Source organism: Sus scrofa, chromosome 1 (genome assembly GCF_000003025.6).
Source record: "Sus scrofa isolate TJ Tabasco breed Duroc chromosome 1, Sscrofa11.1, whole genome shotgun sequence".
In the NCBI taxonomy this organism is placed as follows: Eukaryota; Metazoa; Chordata; class Mammalia; order Artiodactyla; family Suidae; genus Sus; species Sus scrofa.
In genome coordinates, this window is record NC_010443.5 from 229,034,546 (window position 1) to 229,056,062 (window position 21,517).

General features: G+C 40.0%; 1 protein-coding gene across 5 annotated transcripts in view; it reads left to right on the forward strand.

Moving 5' to 3' along the window:
- The window catches only part of PCSK5 (proprotein convertase subtilisin/kexin type 5), a 453,468-nt gene that overhangs the window by 179,959 nt on the left and 251,992 nt on the right, over nucleotides 1-21,517 (forward strand). For all 5 annotated transcript variants that reach the window (XM_021065005.1, XM_021064998.1, XM_021065022.1 and 2 more), the window contains exon 8: nucleotides 14,292-14,504. In XM_021065005.1, coding sequence (XP_020920664.1) covers nucleotides 14,292-14,504 — 213 coding nt within the window. The remainder of the gene's footprint in view (nucleotides 1-14,291; nucleotides 14,505-21,517) is intronic.

Here is a 21,517-nt window from a genome sequence, read left to right on the forward strand (position 1 = left end):
TGCTTCCTCTACAGATTTATCATATTAGAAGTTCCCATTATGGGTCAGTGGTAGTGAACCTACTAGTATCCATGAGGACGCAGGTTTGATCCCTGGCCCTAAAAAGACCAAAAAAAAAAAAAAAAAGATGTTAAAGGCTTCATATCCTGCAATAAAAAGATGCGTTTAAGTTTAATCAATGTTCTAAAGTTTAACCACATGGAAGTTTATATTTTGGTCATTGAGGTCGTTTTCATATCTTGGCTATTGTGAACAGTACTGCTATGAACATGGGGTGCATGTATCTTTTCAAATCATAGTTTTGTCTGGATTATTCCCATGAGTGGGATTGCTGGTTCCTATGGTGATTCTATTTTAGTTTTCTGAGGAACCTCCATACTGCTTTTTCCATAGTGGTTGCACCAGTTTACATTCCCACCAGTGGTGGAGAAGGATTCCCTTTTCTCCACACCCTCTTAACATTTGTTATTTTTAGCCATCCTGACCGGTGTGAAGTGGTACTTCATCACAGTTTTGATTTGCATTTCTTTAATAATTAGCAGTGGGGTTGAGCATCTTTTCATGTACCTATTGGCCATCTTCTTTTGAGAAATGTCTATTTAGGTCTTTGCCCACTTTTCCATTGGGTTATTTGTTTTATTGCTGTTGTGTTATATGAGTTGTTAGCATATTTTGGGAATTAGCCATTTTCGGTTGCATTATTTGCAGTTATTTTCTCCTATTCCATCGGTTGTCTTTTCTTTTCTTTTTAATAGTTTCCTTTGCTGTGTAAAAGCCAGCAGGTTTGATATGGTCCAATTCGTTTGTTTTTGTTTTTATTTCTATTGTCTTGGAATAGAAATTTGTAAGAGTGATGTCAGAAAAGGTTTTGCCTATTTTCTTTTCTAGGAGTTTTAAGTCTTTAAGCCATTTTGAATTTATTTTTCTGCATGGTGTGAAGGTGTGTTCTGGTTTCATTGATTTACTTTCAACTGTTCAGTTTTCCGAGCACCACTTGCTGAAGAGACTTTTTTCCTTTTTAAATTCTTGCCTCCTTTGTCCAAGATTAATTGACTGTAGGTATCTATGTGTATTTCTGGGCTCTCTATTCTATTCCATTGATCCATAGGTCTGCTTTGTACCAGTAGCACACAGTCTTGATTATTGTAGCTTTGTAGTACTGTCTGAAATCTAGGAGAGACATGCCTGCTGCTTGTATTTTGCATTTAGGATTGCTTTGGCAATTCTGGGTCTGTTTATGGTTTTGTGTAAATTTGGGGGTATTTGTTCTAGTTCTGTGAAAAATGTTATGGGCAATTTGATAGGGATTGCATTGAATCTGTTGATTGTTTTGGGTAGTATGACCATTTTAACGATATTAATTCTTGTAGTCTAAGAACACGGGCTATCTTTCCATTCCTTTGAATCCTCTTATTTCCCTTATTAGTGTTATACTTTTCAGTGTCTTTTACGTGCTTGGTCAGGTTTATTCCTAAGTATTTTATTTTTTGGTGCAATTTTTAAAGGTAATGTTTTTTACATCCTTTTTGTGATAATTCATTGTTAGTATACAAAAAAAAACAATTTCTGAATATTAATCTCATATCTTGCTTTACTCTACTGAAGTTGTTTATCAGATCGAGTAGTTTTTGTGTGGAGTTCTTATCCTTTTCTATGTATAGTATCATGTTATCTGCATAGAGTGAAAATTTTACCTCTTCCCTTCCAATTTGGATACCTTTTATTTCTTACTCTTGCCTAATTGCTGTGGCCAGGACTTGCAATACTGCATTGAATAAAAGTGGTGAAAGTCGGCATCCTTGTTGTGTTCCAGGTTTGTTTCTTTGTTTGTTTTTTTGTTTGTTTGTATCCACACTTGTGGTATATGGAGGTTCTTGGTTGAATCCTCATGAAGGATTCTATCAGGTTCTTAATCCACTTAGCCACAATGGGAACTCCTTTTCCAGATTTTCCTGGGAAGGCTTTCAGCTGTTCTCCATTTTATCCTGGCTGTAGGTTTGTCATAAATAGCTTTTATCATGTTTGTTCTCTCTCTACCCATTTTGGTAAGAATTTTTATCATGAGTATAGATGTTGAATTTTGTCACATGCCTTTTCCAAATCTATTGAGATGATCCTGAGGTATTTGAGTTTTCTTTTGTCACTGCCATTTCCCAAATCTCCCTTCCTAAAACGTGTCATTGTTTACTTTCTTCATCCTAGTCATCTAATAAGTCTTTATTTCCTCTACTCATCTGAAAAGTCTATGGAATCTGCCCTTTTGTCCTCACAATTAGAACCAATATCTCTCATACAGACTTTGGCAAGAGCATAATTCCAAATCTTCCATTCTCCAAGCTTGAGATTTAATTTTCAATTCTGCGTGAACAGTGTACCCAGAGAAGTATTTTATATGCACATCTTGTCATTTGTCTTCTCTTCAAAACTTATGCCTCTTCCCTTTGACCACATGGAATATCCTAAGCTTCATAGGAGGGCATATAGGATCTCCTAAAATTATGCCAGGGTCTCAGAATCAAAATCTTACATGTCATCTTGGGAAAGGATAGTTCTTATAAAGTTGCTCTCATTCAGACAGATTTTTTTTTTTTTTTTCATTTATCATGGTGATTCTTTGGTTTGGCTCTTTGGCAAGATGGGCAGAGACTTCCCTGGAAAAAACCTCCTGACTTCATCTTCTCAAGCAGTTCTAAATACGAAATGATTTTATAAAATGAAGGGGTTGATTGGCAGTGTTTCAGATATAGGTTTGGTGTCAGATTTAGAAGATGATTGCAATAGATTGTAATCTATTAAAGTTTGATAGACTCTTGATTCATTCATTAATTTCTGATTGTAATCAGGAAACACTCCCTAGTTGTTATCTTGTCTATCTTCGCTACCCATATATTATTACAGAGTTTTAAAACATTTGCCAATTAATTTGACAGCAATCTGTTATTTATTAAAATCCAAACTGGTACCAAGCCTGCTACAGCTGGGTGTATATCAGATAAAAGCATATCCTTCCCAAGTGAAATTGGTTAATTTTATTATGATAATTATTACTGATTTTTATTATATAAGTTCATTATACCTCTTCTCTGTTCTAGTGAACATATGCCTTTAATTGAAGGGTGAAGTGTGTGTGTGTTTGCACAAGCGAACATGTGTGCAAATGAGACAATGTGTGATTATAAAGCAAGGGTAAATTGAGCTGAGTTGATAATATCCAATGTATATATGGCTTTTATATCAGACTTTTTTTTTTTTGCCCTGAGTCTAAAGTCTTCATCTTTAAGATGAAAACAACCAAATTTAATATTCATAATTATAACCATTATTAGGATTAGTACCTCTGATAGTCACTTGGGTTGGACTCTGGATCCTCACAGCTCCTCTCCCAATTTATACATTTAGAAACCGAATCTTTGCAGAGTAGGCAACCTGCCCATGAAGAAGCATGACGCTGAGGACTTCCCTTTGTGGCTCACTGGTAACGAACCCGCCTCGCATCCATGAAGATCTGGGTTTGAGCCCTGGCCTTGCTCAGTGGGTTAAGGATCCAGCGTTGCTGTGAGCTGTGGCGTAGGTCACAGACACGGCTTGGATCTGGTGTTGTTATGGCTGTAGCATAGGCTGAAGGCTGCAGCTCCAATCCAACCCCTAGCCTGGGAGCTTACATATGTTGCGGGTGCCGCCCTGAAAAAAAGCATGACTGTGGGTCAGACAGAGGCCTGCTTTCCAAGCCTATGCTCCTGGCCCCCATGCTCTGTCTGATATATGCTCTTATGAAGTGTGTTGTACAGGTCTAACTATACAAACTGTGTTCGGAGTCAACTAGCTCTAAATCTGGGTGTGGCAGTGAACATTGCAACCGGCAACTCTCTCTCCTCTGAACTCTAGGGAATTTCCCATCTAGGCAACTGATTTGGCATATTCCAAACTTCACTGTATTCTCTCTCTGTCTCTCCATCCCTGGATGCAGCCTGTGATGACATAGAAAGCATTGGCTTTAAAGTCACAGAGATGAGAGTCAGCATCTCAGTTTGTTTTCTCTTCAGCATTTTGAACAAGTTACAAAGTTATCAGAGCTTCTGTTTCCCTGAGACAAGTCCAGGATAATTGTTACTATTTGGAGCTCTCATGAAACACAGTGCTCAGACCAGCTGCTGCTCTCCCCCCTCAGAGCAGAGCCCATATTTGGTAGATCTTTAAGGACCCCAGAGTATCCATCACAGAGCATTGTAAATAACATATGCTTAGTATTGATGGTAATTTGTCGAGAGGTGTGGTTTGCTTTCCTTTGAGTCAGGATTATGTTTCTGGGGAGAAACTGTTAAGGGCTGTTTTCTTCCCTTGAGAAATGTCATGAGCTACTCCACAAGTGGTCAAAGTGCTTCCTTCATGGAGTAGAGACCTGTGACATTGAAGCCCCGTGGTAAGCTGTGGAGAAGGACAGCTTGCCCACTGCTTTGGAGCTGAGCTGGAAATTGGCACCAGCCCATAGGAGGCGTTCTCTACTCCAGAGCTACGTTAGAGAGAAGTACTAATTTTTCATTACTGCTCGAGTATGCCTCTTTGCTTCTCTCCAAATGCCTCTCTAGACATTTACAATAAATTCCTGTCATGCCCTGTTGGGAATAAATGTTTTCCTTCTCTGTGAAGGGAATTTTTCAAATTCTACTCCTTCGATATAATTTAAAGATGTTATCTTTCTGGCCAGTTTCAAAATAGGGAATTCCTGTTAATATTGAAAGTGGCCTTCTCAAATTCATAAATCTTGGCTCTCCTGAAAGTCTGAGCATGAGGTTGCATTTGTTCTGTGATGATCCAAGATGGAGAAACCTTTGGCAAATTTGTCTTTTTTTCCCTTTCTAAATGGGAGTGTGTAGATGGAAGATGTACCCAGAATAGCTACATTGGTGCCGTTCAATCTTGTGATTATTTCAGAGGGCCTGTGAGAGTCAGATGTACTTTTTTAGCTGTTGGGAATGAGGAATTGCCCCAGTCTGCATGCTCCTCCCTCTGACCTCTGTTAACCATCCCTAGGTGGTGGGAAAACCACTGGAACAGGGCTCAGAGCTTTCAGGACTGTGGGAGTGACTGGTAGTAAATAATAACCTGAATTCGCTGAGACTTCTGTGCAGCAGATGAGGAAAACAAGAGCTAAGAAAAAAATGATGCATTGATCTATATGAATTGACCATAGATAGATAAGACATGAAAAGCAGACAATTATTTGAGGATTGTTTATGTGGCAAATTAGATAAGGCAAGAAGAGAAGCATTTTGGGGTTTTGTTACTTTTTTTTCTTATCTAATCCACCATTGCTAAGCAGTATTTCAACCGTGTTTTTAAGCATTTTTAGGAATATCCGGTGTCAGTACTAGTCAGTGAGAATCGGCATCGGTTGAGGTGAGACTGAATTATCTGGTCCTAGCCCTGCCAATAATTGGCTCTGCTCACTTTATTCTTAGTTTCTCTTATGCAGAAATGTAAGGTTTCAGTGTATGAACCTCTTATGTGTCCAGCTTTAAATAATATCCATAGCACATTGTTTAGCTCCACATTTTTATTATGTGGAGTTCCTAGGCGTACAGAAAATCTACAGGTTAACAGGAATAAATTTCTTTGCTTGAAAGCATATTTATTTCCATTGGCAAACACACCTGGGTTTTATTTACTCCTAGATCTTCTACTATCCATTCTCCATGAAAGACTGATTTTCTTCCTCCAGTCATACTTTAAAAATAAACATGGTAAAAGAAAACCGCTCTGTTGTAATACTGCTGTCAGGAGCCAAGGGTCTCACTATTGTGTCCTTGGTGATAAAGTGCAGGGAGTCATATTCTATGTCTGAGCCCTTCTGAAGAAAGGGCAGCTCTGATAACAGGATTGATTCTATAAGCCTTTGGTGAACTGATGCTCTACTGAATTTATATTCTGGTAGATACAGTGGATAAGTAACTCTGTTTGGGTTTTTTTCTTCTTTCTATTCACATAGTAAATATAAAAGTAGCTTTTTTTGTCAGGAACCTGAGTCGGGGGGAGTTCTGTATTTGTGGTGTTGGTTATTCTTTCCACTAGTCTTTGGCCATATTACTCTGAGTGTCCTTTTAGAAAACTGAGCTAAAGTCACCTTTGGGTCCCCTCAGTTCAGCGCATCATGCTGCTCCATGTTTTAAAACCTGAGGAATATCGGGGCAGGACCCTAAATGTAGATTATAAGTGGCATTTTAATATGTGTCATTTTACCAGAAATGTTTGCAACTCTTGTCATCAGCATCTGGTGCCAGAGTCATCATCAGGTGTGCTTTTCCTTTTGAAGGGAAGTCACTTGCATTTGGTATGGTCAGAAAGCACATACAATGGATTTTCATTTGTGTGTGATAAAATTAATATGATCACTAATTACTGCATCCTGTATTTCCAGTGTGTTATTAAAAAGTCAAGAGAACATCAAAAAATTGCTCAATATACATGGCTTACTGACCTTTTGTGTACATAGCAAACTGGAATACAAAAAAAATCTGATTGTTGTGAGCCAGAAAAGATGGCTGAGATTGAGAAACAGCAGAAGAGGAGGGAGTGAAAGTCACCCCTTGAGAAAAGGGAGGAAGGTAGAAATAGCCTTCCTTGCTGTTGCTATAACTGCATTTATGTTTTCAATCTTTTGTTCTCATCAGCCATCCTTTGATAGGTAAAGAAACATAGAATGAGATTGGGGAAGACACTCCCACAGAGTGCTCTTTGTAAATCAGTGTGTGGACATTGAGACAGTCCTTCCAGTCCTTCCTCCAAATCTGATTTCCTGCTACCTGGGCAGTTCTGGCAGTGGAACAATAAAGCAGGATGGGAAGATTGAGAACAGCAGCGGGGCAGGCATGGAGGGAAGACTGAACACCAGAGGGTGTGTGGAGGACACTCTCTTGGTTGTTGGCTCCCTGTTGAGATTATCTTTGGAAAGCTGTTGCTTTGCATTTTAAAGCATTTTCTTTTCATTTTTTATTAGAGTGTAGTCGATTTACAGTGTCATGCCAATTTCTGCTGTAATGTAACCCAATCATACATATATATATATGTATATTTTTTCCCTTTCTTGTGCTATCTTCCATCATGGTCTATCCCACGAAACTGGATACAGTTTTCTTGCTGTACAGTAGAAACTCATTCATTCTAAAGCATTTTGAAAACAAATGGATAATAATTTTGCTGAGGCTGCACTCAAAATAATCAAATAAACCACCATTGAGGACCGTTTGGTTTTCACATGCTTAAGAGTAGTTCCTCTGCTTACCTTAGTCATTCTGAAAGAACAGTAGCTGACTATTCTGAGAGCAGATGTGGAATCAAGCGAAACCTGTGTACTCTGTACATGGGACTGTAGAGTGCATCAGAGTATATACTCTAGAGTATATCCGAGTCCAGCATGCTTATTTTCAGGTGAGGATATTGTGGCCGGTACATCAGTATAGGATTGTTTGTGACCAAAGCAGCACTTAATCCCTAGATTCTGGATCCTCAGAGGCCACATGTCTTTTTACTCCTTTAAAAACAGCTCTGTCTGTGTTATACGATTTCGTTGGGCTTCGGTGGGGAGTGACCCCCTTTATTCCTTGGGTTTGATTCCGTCTCATGTAATTTCCCTATGCCCATCGCCATCCTGCCCAATTGCACTCACTGAAGAAACAAGTCTCAGTCTTGGGTCTTTCCCAAAGACATCTGATCACATCAGCACCAGGACTGCATCCTTTGGAGCCTTCCCAAGGAAGACTTTGTCCGACCAAGCTACAGCAGTGCCGTTTCCAAGGCATTAGGAGAAGCTGGGTGGCCATCTGTTCTTGATTTATTTTCAATCCTGGATTATATTTCTTTTCAGATTACTTTTCAGGTCACCTTTAAAGAGCCTTCCTTTTCATGTGAATCATCTGTCCTATTGATGGTAATGATTCAAAGAGTTATTAGGTAATGGTTTAAAAAGTGATACGTATTTTTAAATTCTGGAGCAGACATCTTGTGTGAGTATTACAGTAACCTTTCAGAAGTTTGTTTTTGCTGCTGTTTCACCTTTACATCATGATTCTACACCAGGCCTGTTTCTTTCATTGAACCCTGCTCTGTTAAGGAAGTAGATTTATTTTGGAAATGCTAGTCAAAATGTTTTTGAGCTTTGAAGAGACCAGCAGTTTTCTTTTCATATCTCAGTTCCTGAATAGTTGTAGGTGGTCTTCTCTTTCTGGAGCCCCTTCCAGCCTGAAGCCCTTTATCCATGTACTGTGTATGGGAGGGCTTCCATGGACTGTGCTCATCTCTCACTGAATGTACGAAGATGAGAAAAAGACAGGAGTGAAGCATTAGGGGCTTTGGTAAACTGGGTATCAGGCTGTCCTTGGAAGACAGTCACATGTGAATGAGAGGTCATCATCCTCCAGTTGTTTATTGTCTCTTCACGTCGTGCACACAGATATGGCGGTTCTGATCAGACTTGGGGGTCTCCCTCTGCTGTCTCCACTCTGCTCTTGCTTACATGATAGTGTGCCCATTACTTAGGTTACTTATGTTTTTCATCTGTAAAAGTGTATCTCATTTGCTTCCAGTTAACCAATATATAGGAAAACACCCTACACAGTGTCCAGTTGTGTCTTTTGTATTGCAAGACGTCTCTGGTCACTTAGTCATGACCCTTAAGAACAGCGTTGACTCCTGATCAGTACAGGTGTGAACTTCAAGGGTATACTTCTACATGGATGTTTTTTTCAGTGGTACATACCACCTTGCTACCCAGTCGATGGTTGGTTGAATCCATGGGTACAAAATCACAGATATAGGGAGTTCTTGTTATGGTGCAGAAGAAACAAATCCAGCTAGTATCCATGAGGATACGAGTTCAATCCCTGGCCTCACTCAGTGAGTAGGGCGTCTCGAGTTGCTGTGAGCTGTGGTGTGGGTCATAGACATGGCTTGGATCCTGCTTTGCTGTGGTTGTGGAGAAGGCCAGCAGCTATAGCTGCAGCTCTCATCTGACCCCTAGCCTGGGAACATACATATACTGTGGGTGCGGCCCTAAAAAGCAAAGATAAATTAATTAAAAAAAAAAAAAACATAGATATAGTGGAGCATTGTATCCACTGGCTTGCAGTGCATGATTAAATTGATAATCCAGCATAAAGTAGCCCTTTCTGACCTGAACTTCAAGGAAATCCAGTTTTTTCTAGCTTTAATAATAATGCTTATGGCTTATTTATAATTTAATTGTGGTAGGGCATACATGAGAAGAAACACATACACAATTAAATACACAATGAAAGATAATATGTAGTTTGGTCAAATGAGTCCTGTGTGGATTTCACTGTATATTTTGACATAAATTTGCTAACTTTTAACTTGAGTATAAGTTGGATGATTTTTTTTTCTTTTCTCATTCAAAATTATATATAAATAACCAATTGAAATCACAATACTTTACCAAACAAGGCAACGTCACTTCCTGTACTTGGCAGAATATGTGTCTCAAGATTCTTTTCTCTTTATAATTCTCTGCCCACCTTCCCTTCTCCCTACATTCCACATTAAGATTTAATTCTTAAATTTCTCTGAATTTTGAAGAAATGTCCAGATTTTTTTTCTACAACACATGTTTTGGCTTTCTGAATATTTTGCACTAATGAAAATTTCCTGTGCATCTGTAGTAAATAAACCTTTGAATTGCTAATTGTTTCAAATTAGCCCCCTAGATCTTCAGCAGCTGTCTTGATGGCATTTTCAACCCACAAATTTAGTCTGTTTATTTCTGGGACTTTAATCATCAGCCATACACACAGGCAGGAAGGTCAGATGGCCTTGTAGACCGAGCTGTGGCCACATCTTTATATGTTGTAGCCTCCACAGGGGGTAGCTCATCCTTTAGCTTCTCCAGACACCTTGTGCTCCTCAGCCTGGGATGCTGTAAGAGGCCTCCACAAACTGGGTGGCTTAAACAATAAATTTTCTCACCCTGGAGGCTGAATGCATGGAAGTCCATGACCACATGCCAGCAGAGTTGGGTTTTAGTGAGACCTCTCACCTCAGCTTACAAACCAGCTGCCTTCTTGCTGTGTTGTCACAAGACATTTCCTCTGTGCATGTACTTTTAAAAAAAATTGTTTTTTATTAAAATATATTTGATTAGCAGTGTTCTGTTCTTTTCTACTGTGCAGCAAAGTGACCCAGTCATACATACATATATATATACACACACACATTCTTTTCTCATACTGTTGCTGTCTTCTTCTTAAAAGGACACCATCCCTATTGGATCAGGGCTCTACTCTTATGATCTCATTGAACCTTAATTACCTCCTTGAAGGCCCTATTTTCAAATATAGTCACATTGGGGGTTAGGGCATCACCATATGAGTTTGGGGGGGCACAGTTCATACACAGTTTAAGGATGAAACTACATCTTCCATTTGACCCTCCAACATCACTCTTCCCTTCCCTCCACAAGCTTTCTGCTCTGGGATACAGATTGCCATGGGCTCCAGGTCCTCTGGCCTCTGCTGGGGCTCAGCCAGCAGGAAGCATAGCCAAAAATGGGAAAGAGGGAGGAAGAGACCAGGGTCTATGCACATATTCTCCTGGCTCCTTCTTTGTAGGGCCACCATGGGTTGGTGTGTCCCCTGGAGTTTTCAACTCCTATTAGCCTGTCTCAGTTGCAGTGTCTCCCTTCTCCCGGGCTCCCTTCAGGCCCAGGGGTGGAGGTGGGGGCAGTTACTGGCCCTATACCATGCTTTGGAGTTTGCCTCAACTATGCCCAGTTGTAATATAATTCCCTCAAATTATCCGTGAGGACATCACCTCTGTCTGGAAGGGACATTTTCTAGACAGCAGTGACCCAACTGTCCTGTCAACCAATTTGGGTTTCTTTGAACCCAGTGGATCTCTAAAGGTCCCATAGTAGTGTCATTTTTCCTCCACAGTGTTGTCATCTGTGGACACTGCCAGAATAGAATGACTTGTGGTCATGCTTCTGAGGGAACCCTTGTCAGGTTGGAATTTCTGGACGGAATTTTGCATCAGAACCCATGTTCTTCCCCAAGAGGACACTCAGGACCATGCATGCATCTTTTCTTATCATTCTAATTCTGCCTTCAGGTCTGGAGAGGACGTGGAGACTGGTCTGTTCTTAGATCCTCATGCCAAGCTTCACTGAATACACTGGGAATTTGGCCAAAAACAGTATAGCCACCACCAAACCACTTTTTGCCCAAAAGAAGACTGTTGTAAGGGCTAAAGGCTATGGCCTTAGCTCGACCTTGATTTCAGCTTTGGCTCTGGCATTAGTGAGCATTTCCTTAGCCTCAGTTTGCTCATCTGTAAAATAATGATATACACTTGAATGATGCAGGATAATGTTTGTACGGTGCTTGGTGCATGGTAAGTTTCTCTAGATGCTAGCTTCTGTGGTTTTTTGTGCACAATGAACCTTCTATGTGTAAAATTCCACTTGATTATAAAGTAAAAATTATAAGAATTGGCCCTGCATTTTCCTCCTTAATAGAGACATAAATGTGTTTGTTTCTGCTTATAAAAATCGTACATGGTCACGAAGTATTGATATAAAAAGAAAAGAAAATCCTTTCCTAATCTTAGCAAACAGAAAAAGTTCTGTTACATTGTCACGTTATGGTAGCTTTAAGTATATAACTGTACCGTACTTAAACGCCACTGTGTGTACACACATGCACTTTTTCTAAACTGGGATTATACTGTATCATTTTATATCCACATTTGTTATGGCATCATGAACATAAAAGTACCTTCTGAATACTGTCTTTTTAAATATTCTTTAAAAATTGAATACATTTTTAAAGGTCTTTTCGTTGAGGTTTATACACAAGCACAGAGTCATAATTTTACATAGACATGTAAATGCGATTGTGCCATATGTGCTTTTTCATCATTTTGTGGCTTTTACTCTGATACCATGCTGTTTATACTAGGTTGGTTTTTGCATTATCTCATGTGTTCTGTTTAGGCTATGATGTGACCGTGCTTTTTGCTAGCACCACAGCCCCTCAGTGTTGATGTGAGAAACAGGGCATGTATCGGAGATGAAATGGAACCTTTTTATTCTTCTTTGGCTGCAGTGTCCTGTGTCTGCAGTATGCATGTGTATCAGTCACCAGAGTTTCTCAATCTAGCCATCCACAACTTAGTGAGCAGTAATTCCCTCTAGAGAATTCGAAGCATTGAATAGAGTCCTTAGCTTATGATGCTCAGTGATTTTTGCATCCTTCTCTATGCTTCATGAATATTTGGATGGGAATCTGAAGGATGGTAAACTAGGTCCAGCTGTCTAGTGGCAGTAACATCCAGAAGTTCCCCTCTCTCTTCATGAATTTTTCCCATTCCTGTGTAATCATATTGCATTTTTCCACATTGAAGGACAAAAAGAAATCTGTACTCAGGTCAAGTCGAATCCTGTTGTAAATACTCTTTTCCTTGAGGATTCAAGGTCAAGCAGAGTTTATCAAAGATACTCTAGATTCTTTTTCGTCTCTTTCCTTGGCTCTTTTTTCCAGAAATTCCAGAACAACATCCCAAATACTTTTTCCTCCACCCAAGACCAGAAAAGTTAGGGCCTAGAAAGAAGAGAAGAAGTTTAGCCATTATTAGCTTTGTGACTTTAGTTCTCACTTCCTAATTAAAAAATTATAGATTTGGCCTAGGTGTCCTAGTCTGCCTTGTAGTTTTAAAATGGTAAAATTTCTGAGGAATTCAGCTACAGCTGTTTTGAGAGATACTCTTAAATTTGGCTTATTTTTCTCTTATCTCCTGAAGAGCTCATCTTCTAGAGCAAAATAGTCAATATGCTTCAATACATCTATATTCTACTTTGCTCCTTCTTGATTATTTTTTGACCTTAGGAAAGTCTTTGAGTTGATGCTACCTTTTGACATAAAGGATGTAAGAAAGACTTCTTGGATCTGGTTGAAGAGGATATCCATAGTCAAATATGTTTGGGAAGAACTTCATATCAGGGCCCTCTCTTAAGAGTTTTGCAAGGAATAGTCCCTCACTAAAGACTCTTAGAAGTTCTGTATTAAGGGAACCTGTTTAATTTTGCTTAATTCAAAGTCTCCTGAATATATGTGATCTTGATATCCTTTAATTTTATTTATTTATTTACTTTGCTTTGTAGGGCCGCACCCGCATTATATGGAAGTTCCCAGGCTAGGGGTCGAATCAGAGCTATAGCTGTTGGTCTACGCCACAGCTCACAGCAACACCTTGGATCCCCAGCCCACTGAGCGAGGCCAGGGATTGAACCCACAACCTCATGGTTCCTAGTGGGATTCGTTTCTGCTGCACCATGACCGGAGCTCCACTGTCCTTTTATTTTTGGCAGCATCTGTTAATTAAACCATCCTAATAATTAATTCCCCAGCCAGAGAGAGGACCTGGTAGGCACAGCTCTGGAAGGAAGAACATAGCCCCAGATTCTGCCTCTGACTAATGATGTGATTTCAGGACAAATATATTACCTCTGAACCTCTCATTGCTCACCTGTCAGATGAGAGTAGGTAATAGCACCTGCTTTGTGTGGATGAAGATTTATAGGGATATCATGTGACATTGGTAGTTATTCCAACTCTGAGGTCTGGCTGTCTGGATTCAAGTTTTGTCCATCCACTTACTGCTTTGTGACCTTAGAAACCTTACCTCTGAACATCATTTCGTTTATCTGTACAGTGGGGACACAAAGAGTGCCATTCTCACCATGCTGTTGGAGGAATTCATTCTAATTCATGTAAACCTTTGGAATTGTGCTTGGTCCACACCAAGTACCTAAGAGATGTTAGCCCTTATCACCATCATCATTGGTGGTCTTATTACTTACTTCTAGGCTTTTAGCTTCTTTTTTGGGGGGGTGTAATTGACATATTTGTTTCACGTATACAACATTAATGATTTAATATTTGTATATATTTGTGAAATGTTGGCCACAGTAAGTACGGTTAAATCCATTGCCAAATGTAGTTACAACCTTTTTTCTTGTGTTGAGAAATTTTAAGATCTTCTCTTAACTTTCAAGTGTACACTATGGTTATATTAACCATCGTCGTCATGCTGTATTTGGCATCCAGATTATTTTAGTTTTGAAAAGCAGCTCATCTCAGAAAGCACCTCAGATCCAGCCTATTATAGATATAGCATTATAACCCTCCTGCAAAGCCTTGATTCAGCCGTGTTGATATTGATCTTGTCTTCATCTCGTGTATGTGAACCATGTCTTCCACTGCCTCACTTTTTCTGTTTGTACACAGGGTCGGAGAGGCCTCGGCTCTGTTTTTGTCTGGGCCTCGGGAAATGGTGGGAGGAGCAAAGACCACTGCTCCTGTGATGGCTACACCAATAGCATCTACACCATCTCCATCAGCAGCACAGCCGAAAGCGGGAAGAAGCCTTGGTACCTGGAAGAGTGTTCGTCTACACTTGCCACGACCTACAGCAGCGGAGAGTCCTATGATAAGAAAATAGTACGTGACATTTGCATTTTCTGGCATGACTGATTTATTTATCTTTCCCTTTGAAACACCAAGGGAAGACCATGCATTTGTATGCGCGAGTCATGCATGGAAATTGAGAGTCAGATTAGCTGATGACTCAGTGCAGGCATTTGTAAATGTTACCATTCTGTTACCAATTCATTGAATAGGCCTGTCTGGGTCTTACATTCCAGACTTAGACATGATTAAGCTTCAGTTGTTTTTGTTTATCTTTTTCTGGCAAAGAGTGAGTTCATTAGCATAAAATCTAAGCTGTAGTGTTACCGAAAACAGATGAATAGTTCACTTCACCTTGTGCATGTGTCCATTCCCTTATCACTCTGTCCCCCTGCTGCCTTTGAACCTCAGCTTCAGTACTTTGGTTTCAAAGTAGGTCCAACTAATTCATTGTGACCTAAACCTGTATAAAAAGTGCTTCTCTACCACTGCAGAATCAAGTTTGCCTGGATGAGAAGCACAGTAAATAGTCCTACATGATCTGCTCTCTGTGCAGATGGTAAAACAGATAAGAGTTCAGGTTGGAAGACCAGCCTGCATGGGTTTCATTCATTCTTGAACTATTTAATAGCTGGACAACTTTGGATATATTACTTAGTGTTCCTATCTCAACATCCTTACCTGTATTTTGGGGGCATTTACTAATACCTAGTTCATGAAGTTATTCCAGTCATTATAAACAAATGAAAAAAAGTTTGCATACCACTTGACCCATTGGTGCTTAAGAAAGATCTCACTTTGGGGATGCCCCACACTGCATTGGACTCTAAATTTTGGACACCTTTACATTTTGCTATTTTCCTGGTCAGGGTATTGTAAAATGCTTTGGGATTTGTCTTTCTAAAGTGGAGCTAAGCTGCTATACTTGACACTTTGTAGCATTTATCCAGTTTCCTGCTTTCACATCCTGTAGATTCCTTCAAGTATGGGTCATTCTATGATGCACGCTCTGGCTTTACAGAGCTGTGGAAATGCAGGAGTTAGCATACTGCCTCTTTTGTGTAATTCTGCATCCACAACTGTCTGGTTCCTCTTGATTCCTGATTATTATAGGATTTTCATGTTTGACATCTCAGCCACTTTTTACATCTTTCAGGTTGATTTAAATAAAAACTCCCTGCCCCTATACATACCCCATACATATCCCACCTGCCCCCATCCTTCTATACTTCCTGCATAATAATTGGCTTAAAAATATGCATATAAGTTCACCTGTAGGTACCTCCATCATTCATCAGTAAACATACTCCACCATACAAAGTGAAATATAAATGGAGAAAATACAATGATGACAAGTTTTAAAGTTTCATGGCTTTCATAATGGGAAAGTGACACTTTATGATAATTTCCCTTCATTATAGAAGTGTTTTAATCTAGGAATATCCCTTTGGCCTTTCAAATTTGCTCATCTCTGAGAATTCATGTTCAAGGCCCTCTAATACTGAGTGGCATCCATCACTTCTTCATTGTAAAATCCTGATGAAAACTCTGGGATCAGAATTCTCTTCTTGAACTGAAGAATTCAAGAATTCTCTTCTTGTCTGAAGGCATCTAAAAGCAAACCTGCCATTACTTCAAAGTAAATATGTCCATTTTATGCTGTTATCTTCTATGACACTGCTGGTGTGGGGGAGGTATTCTTAAGTTCGCAAATGCCTTCCTTAAGAGAGGCTTATAATGCAGTGAACAGGATATCAAGGAAGAAGGAAATGTTGCCTAGACCCCAGATGGAAGAGTGCAGTGTGGAGGGATGGACCTCAAAAGCACTTCTGTGAAATTTACTCCTTACACTTGATCTTCCTGATCTTCTTTCATCACCATTAACTATGATTATGCTGTAGCTCCTATGGCCCCCATGACTTTTCACTTCTCTCTGCCTTTTGCTTACTTTTCTCATTTTGATGGCAGCAATGAGTAATTTTTCTCTAGCCAGCTCTCAGATGCTCTTATTTTGTCTGCATTTCCAAATTAACCTTCAGTTGGAGAGGAAAGGCAGTAGCTTTTTCAAACTATAATCTGCAGCTGCAGACTGACCATTCAGTGGCTACATGACCTCCATGATGTCTTGGTTTACTCATCTATAAATTGGGAGTAAAACTGGAACCAGTAGCCCCAATTTTCATGAAGGTAACAGGATACTGAGCATAAATACTTACCCAGTGCCTGTGGCAATAAGCCCCTTAGTTAAGTGGCTGACGTTGTTCCCTAAGTCAGTGTCAATTTCTGCATCATGGGAGCTCAGGCGCCTCCTTTCTCCAGCTGTGTTAACAGAGGTGTTTGTCATACCTTCATTTTTCCAATGTATATAACCATGATGTGTTCCCCCACCTTGTAAAGAAAGGCACTTTGATAGTGAACATGTTAACAACTGCAACATCCAGCTGCCCCTTTTCCTTCTAGATGTCAGAATGACAAATAATCCTGCTCTGAGCTTGGGACCTTTTCTTCACCAGGCTTTTGAACCAGATACCTGTGGTCCCTGGGAGATGCCCACATCCTGTTAGTGGCATCCATGATTGAGTGTTACAGGAACAGCAGTGTCTCTGTTTGTTGTGGGGCTCCCCTCCCTAGGCCGTCCATTTCCTTTTGTCATTGGCAGCTTCTCCAGAAGAGCGCAGTTTCATTCTTCATTCGTGGAGCACCTTTGTGAGTTGAACAGAGGCAGGTGCTGAGGATCCAAGAGACAGGAAAGATCTCGCTGCCTCTGGGAAAGCACTTTGGTTAAATAAATTTTATTTGTACTTCTCATGGTATACAAGTAGGCAGAAGACCTTGCCCTGAGTTGCATAACATAGCCACATCTCCATCCTTTAGTTTCCCACTGCCACTGTCCATACAGTCATGGACCTTAGTAATCCACTCAGGCTTTAATAGATTCAGAACAGTGGTGGACGTGTACCTAATTACAGCAAGTGAAGCATTCCAGAATATCACACACACACACACACACACACACACACACACACACACACACACACACACTTTTTAGGGCTGCACCCTCAGCATATGGAAATTTCCAGGCTATGGGTCAAATTGGAGCTGTAGCTGCTGGCCTGCACTTCAGCCACAGCAACTTGAGATCCTAGCTGTGTCTGCAACCTACACCAAAGCTCACAGCAACACCGGATCCTTTAACCCACTGAGAGAGGCTAGGGATCGAACCTACATCCTCATGGATCCTAGTCGGTTTTGTTTCCGCTGAGCCATGACTGGAAAGCAATTTCAATCTTTGAATTTACTACATTTACTTTGATTTATATTTTGATGACAGTATATTCAATTGTATACACTTTGAATACAACAAACACTTTTTTTCATAGTCCTAAAGGTCAGCGTTGTCCTGTAGAATTTTCTACTGGAGTGGAGATGTTCTACATTTGTGCTGCCATAACAGTAGTCATTGGACACATGTGGCTGTTGAACATGTGAAACATGGCTAGTGCAGCTGAAGGATTTTACTTTAATTTTTATGATATTTGAACTGATATGAATTTAAGTATGCTAACTGGCAGTGATTATATTGAACAGCACATTTACGTTTTCATGGCTTACTAATTTTGAATTTCATGCCTTTTGACCTTTTCTTAACACCCTCAGACAGTGCTCACCTAGACACTCTGCCAGTCTGAGGTGCTCATTGCTATGGGCCCAGCATTGAGCTGCCCAAGATTGTTACGCATTTTGTGTGATTTCAAGCCAGGACCCTCTCATGTGAGAAGTGTCATCCAGAAGGAACACTCTTTCCCCAGAAACCACTTCATTTCTGTCTCTTTTCAGATTGCCTCTCAGGGAGGCTATTTTTCCTCACCTTCCCCTGAAAGATTGACCCTCCCTTTCTTGACTTTCTGCTCTTTTATCCTGTTTAGTTTTCTCTCTAGTGTCTTGTGAGCCACTGAAGATAATGTTAGACATTTGCTTATGGACTGGTCATGCTCCATGCTAGAATGGAAACTACTTGAGGTTTGAAGAATTGACCAGAGGAACTTAATTAATGTTCAGGCAAAAATGACTCTCAGGGAGTTTTTGTTGTGGCTCAGCAGGTTCTGGACCTGACTAGTATCCATGAAGACACGGGTTCGATCCCTGGCCCCCTCAGTGGGTTAAGGAACTGGTATTGCTGTGAACTGTGGTGTAGATCGCAGATGCAGCTTGGATCCTGAGTTGCTGTGGCTGTGGTATAGGACAATTCCTATTCAATTCCTAACCTGGGAACTTATATGTCGCAGGTGCAGCCCTGAAAAGAAAAAAAAAAAAAAAAAAAAAAAAAAGAAATTGCAAAACAAACCTCTCAGACATCAAGAGAGATGGAAGCCTCATGAGGTGTTGATACAGTCACATAAGGCAGATGGGTGCTCGCTCTCTTTCAGAAAAGCTCCTTCTACTGGTAGGTTGGGAAAGCAAAGGATGTTTGACAATATATTTTGCTCAGGGACGTCACCTGTAGGAATCTTGCTAGGAGATAAAGTGTACATCCATCCCTTCTTAGAGTCAAGAAGCCTTAAAGATCCTGCCTTTATATAATCCTTCACTACCTCCTGGATTTCTCCCAAGTTCTTTTGTAGCGATAAAGCCGTTCATCCCCTATCCCTCCCACCATTATATTATCTCCTTCTTTTGGGACTAGTTCACCCTTTGCCCTTTTTTCCTCTAGTAATTTGTCTCAGTGATTGGAAAATGGGGGCCATCGTATTCCTCCTAGGAGGGGTGTTGGGAGCCAAGATTTCAAGAATATATGTTCTCCTCAGCCTTCTTCTGATGTCATATTATTTATTTGTATTCAAAACAAACTTGCTGCCTGAGGTATCTCAGGGTTGGCCTGAAAGACTAATTCCACATGGAGGAATTACCTTATTGCTTTTAATGTTCCTTTTTTTTCTATTCTTTTTTTTTACTTTATTTTTTTTATTATTCAAATGCATCTATCACATCTATAGTTGTTAAGCAGCTACACATTTCCTTCTGCCGAAAGTTCCCTCTCCTACTACTCAATTCATGGTTTAGACACAGTCATTGCTATCATCTCTGTTTTTCCTTTTGATTTGGAAACCAGCATAATGTTTCATGAGTTAAAGACTAGCGCATCCAGATGTGTTTGGTTTGTATGGCAGTTTCATCCATATTCTCTTGAGAATGTTAAAAAGAAGGAAGGAAAGTTTACTCCTGAGAAGTTCTGATTCTGACTGCAGCCTGAAGAAGAGTGGCGGTATTCACTGACTGGGGCTGGATCCCAAGGCCAGTTCCACCATGATTGCTGGTGATGGTCTCGAACCTGCCCCCTTTGCTGTCATGGTGACCACACTCTGTAGCTAGGCTTTTCATTTTGCTGCCATTTCAGGATTTAATATTTCACCATTTGCCAGCACTTTAGTGGCTATGTGTCCTTGGGCTTAGGAGTCTTTCTAAGCTTCCCTTTCCTTAGTTAATAAATAGTATATCTTCCTTGCAGAGGTCACATGTAGTTTTACATACATGAACATGTGCACACACATGCACACTTATTGTTCATTGCCTACCTCTTTGCAAGTTGCTGGTGGTTTTAGAAGTCATGCATCTGGTGGTAACAACAACTAGTAGTAAGAGGAATGGTTATGCTTTAGGTCCCAGACTGTATATAAACATATAGATGTATAATTTTTATAGGCCGTTTATAAGTTTGTATTAGTGTTATTTGGAGAGTCAATAAAGAAGTGACCTTAAAGTGTTTTTTAATCAGTGGGTGAGTTTAAAAGTCTGGAATAAAATGAGTATGAAAGAGCTTGACACTAGCCATTCAACTTAACAAGTAAATATTGTTACATTTGCTCTGTACACAGCACTGAGCTGAACATTATCGAGATGCAAATTATGATATAAGATGGGATCCTATCCTTTTGTGGCAGCAATCGCATATTTGTAAAATCTTATGTGGGCATTTCACAGTTGCAGTTTCTCATAGCAACGTTGGGAGTGGAATTTTGTGTGGCCTTGTCAGTCATGATTGAATTGCACACCCATCTTTGTGACTTCCATGAACACAGAAAGCATTTGTTGGTCCTCAGTTCCTTTTGATTTTGCTGTGCTTAATAAATCCACTTCTAACATTTAAGATCTAGTTTCTGCACTTACCCTCCATAGCTGTGTCTGAAACAGGTTTTTTGTTTTTTGTTTTGGGCATATTTCTAATCTAAGTCAAAATCAACACCAGGAACAAATGCAACCTAACAGACAGTAGAATCATTTCATGTTTTCAAAAGATCTGGTCACTTTCTCTTTTAACAGATATGAGACAGTATGGCACCCTCAAAATAAAACACATCACAGGGTATCAGGGAGATAGAAACTCTTAACCCTGGGCTTGTTGTAAAGACTTGTCATTTATGGCCATAGTCATGCTGAACTGAGATTCCCTGGAGAGTGACATCAACAGGTTAGAATAAAAGATCCAATCAGCCCAAGCAATAAAATGTGAAATATTAGGAAATAGGAGCTTAGAATGAAAAAAAGTGATGGTTCTTCGCAAAGGAAGCCTGACTTGACCGCAGCAATACCCACCCCTTCTCCCCAAAGAAAAGAAGACATCCCTAACTTTGTGGCGTCCAGAAAGACATCTGTGACCCATCCTGGGACAGGCTGAAAATCTAATTTGCTGATCAAGACAGCTTTGATCTGGCATGGGGGGGCCTGGTGTCATCTCCCATTTCCTTCACTCTGAAGGACAGAAATGATATTTTCTTGAGCAATCTGAGAAGTTCTGTGGAGAAAAAATTCTGTTTCTGATTTGGGTAGCGAATGTAGGGAATTTGGAGTGTGCAGGATGCGCCAGCGGGACCGAAACCAAATTCTGAGACGTTCTTTAAAATGGAATCTAAACTTAAAGTGCTTTATTGTTCTGTTTTCACATATCAAATCTCTGAGCTCCCAGCCCCATGATGTGGGCTGGCTATTGAATGCAACTTTTCTTTTAAATTACACTGTCAGGTCTTGTATGCATGTGCTGTGATTAATGG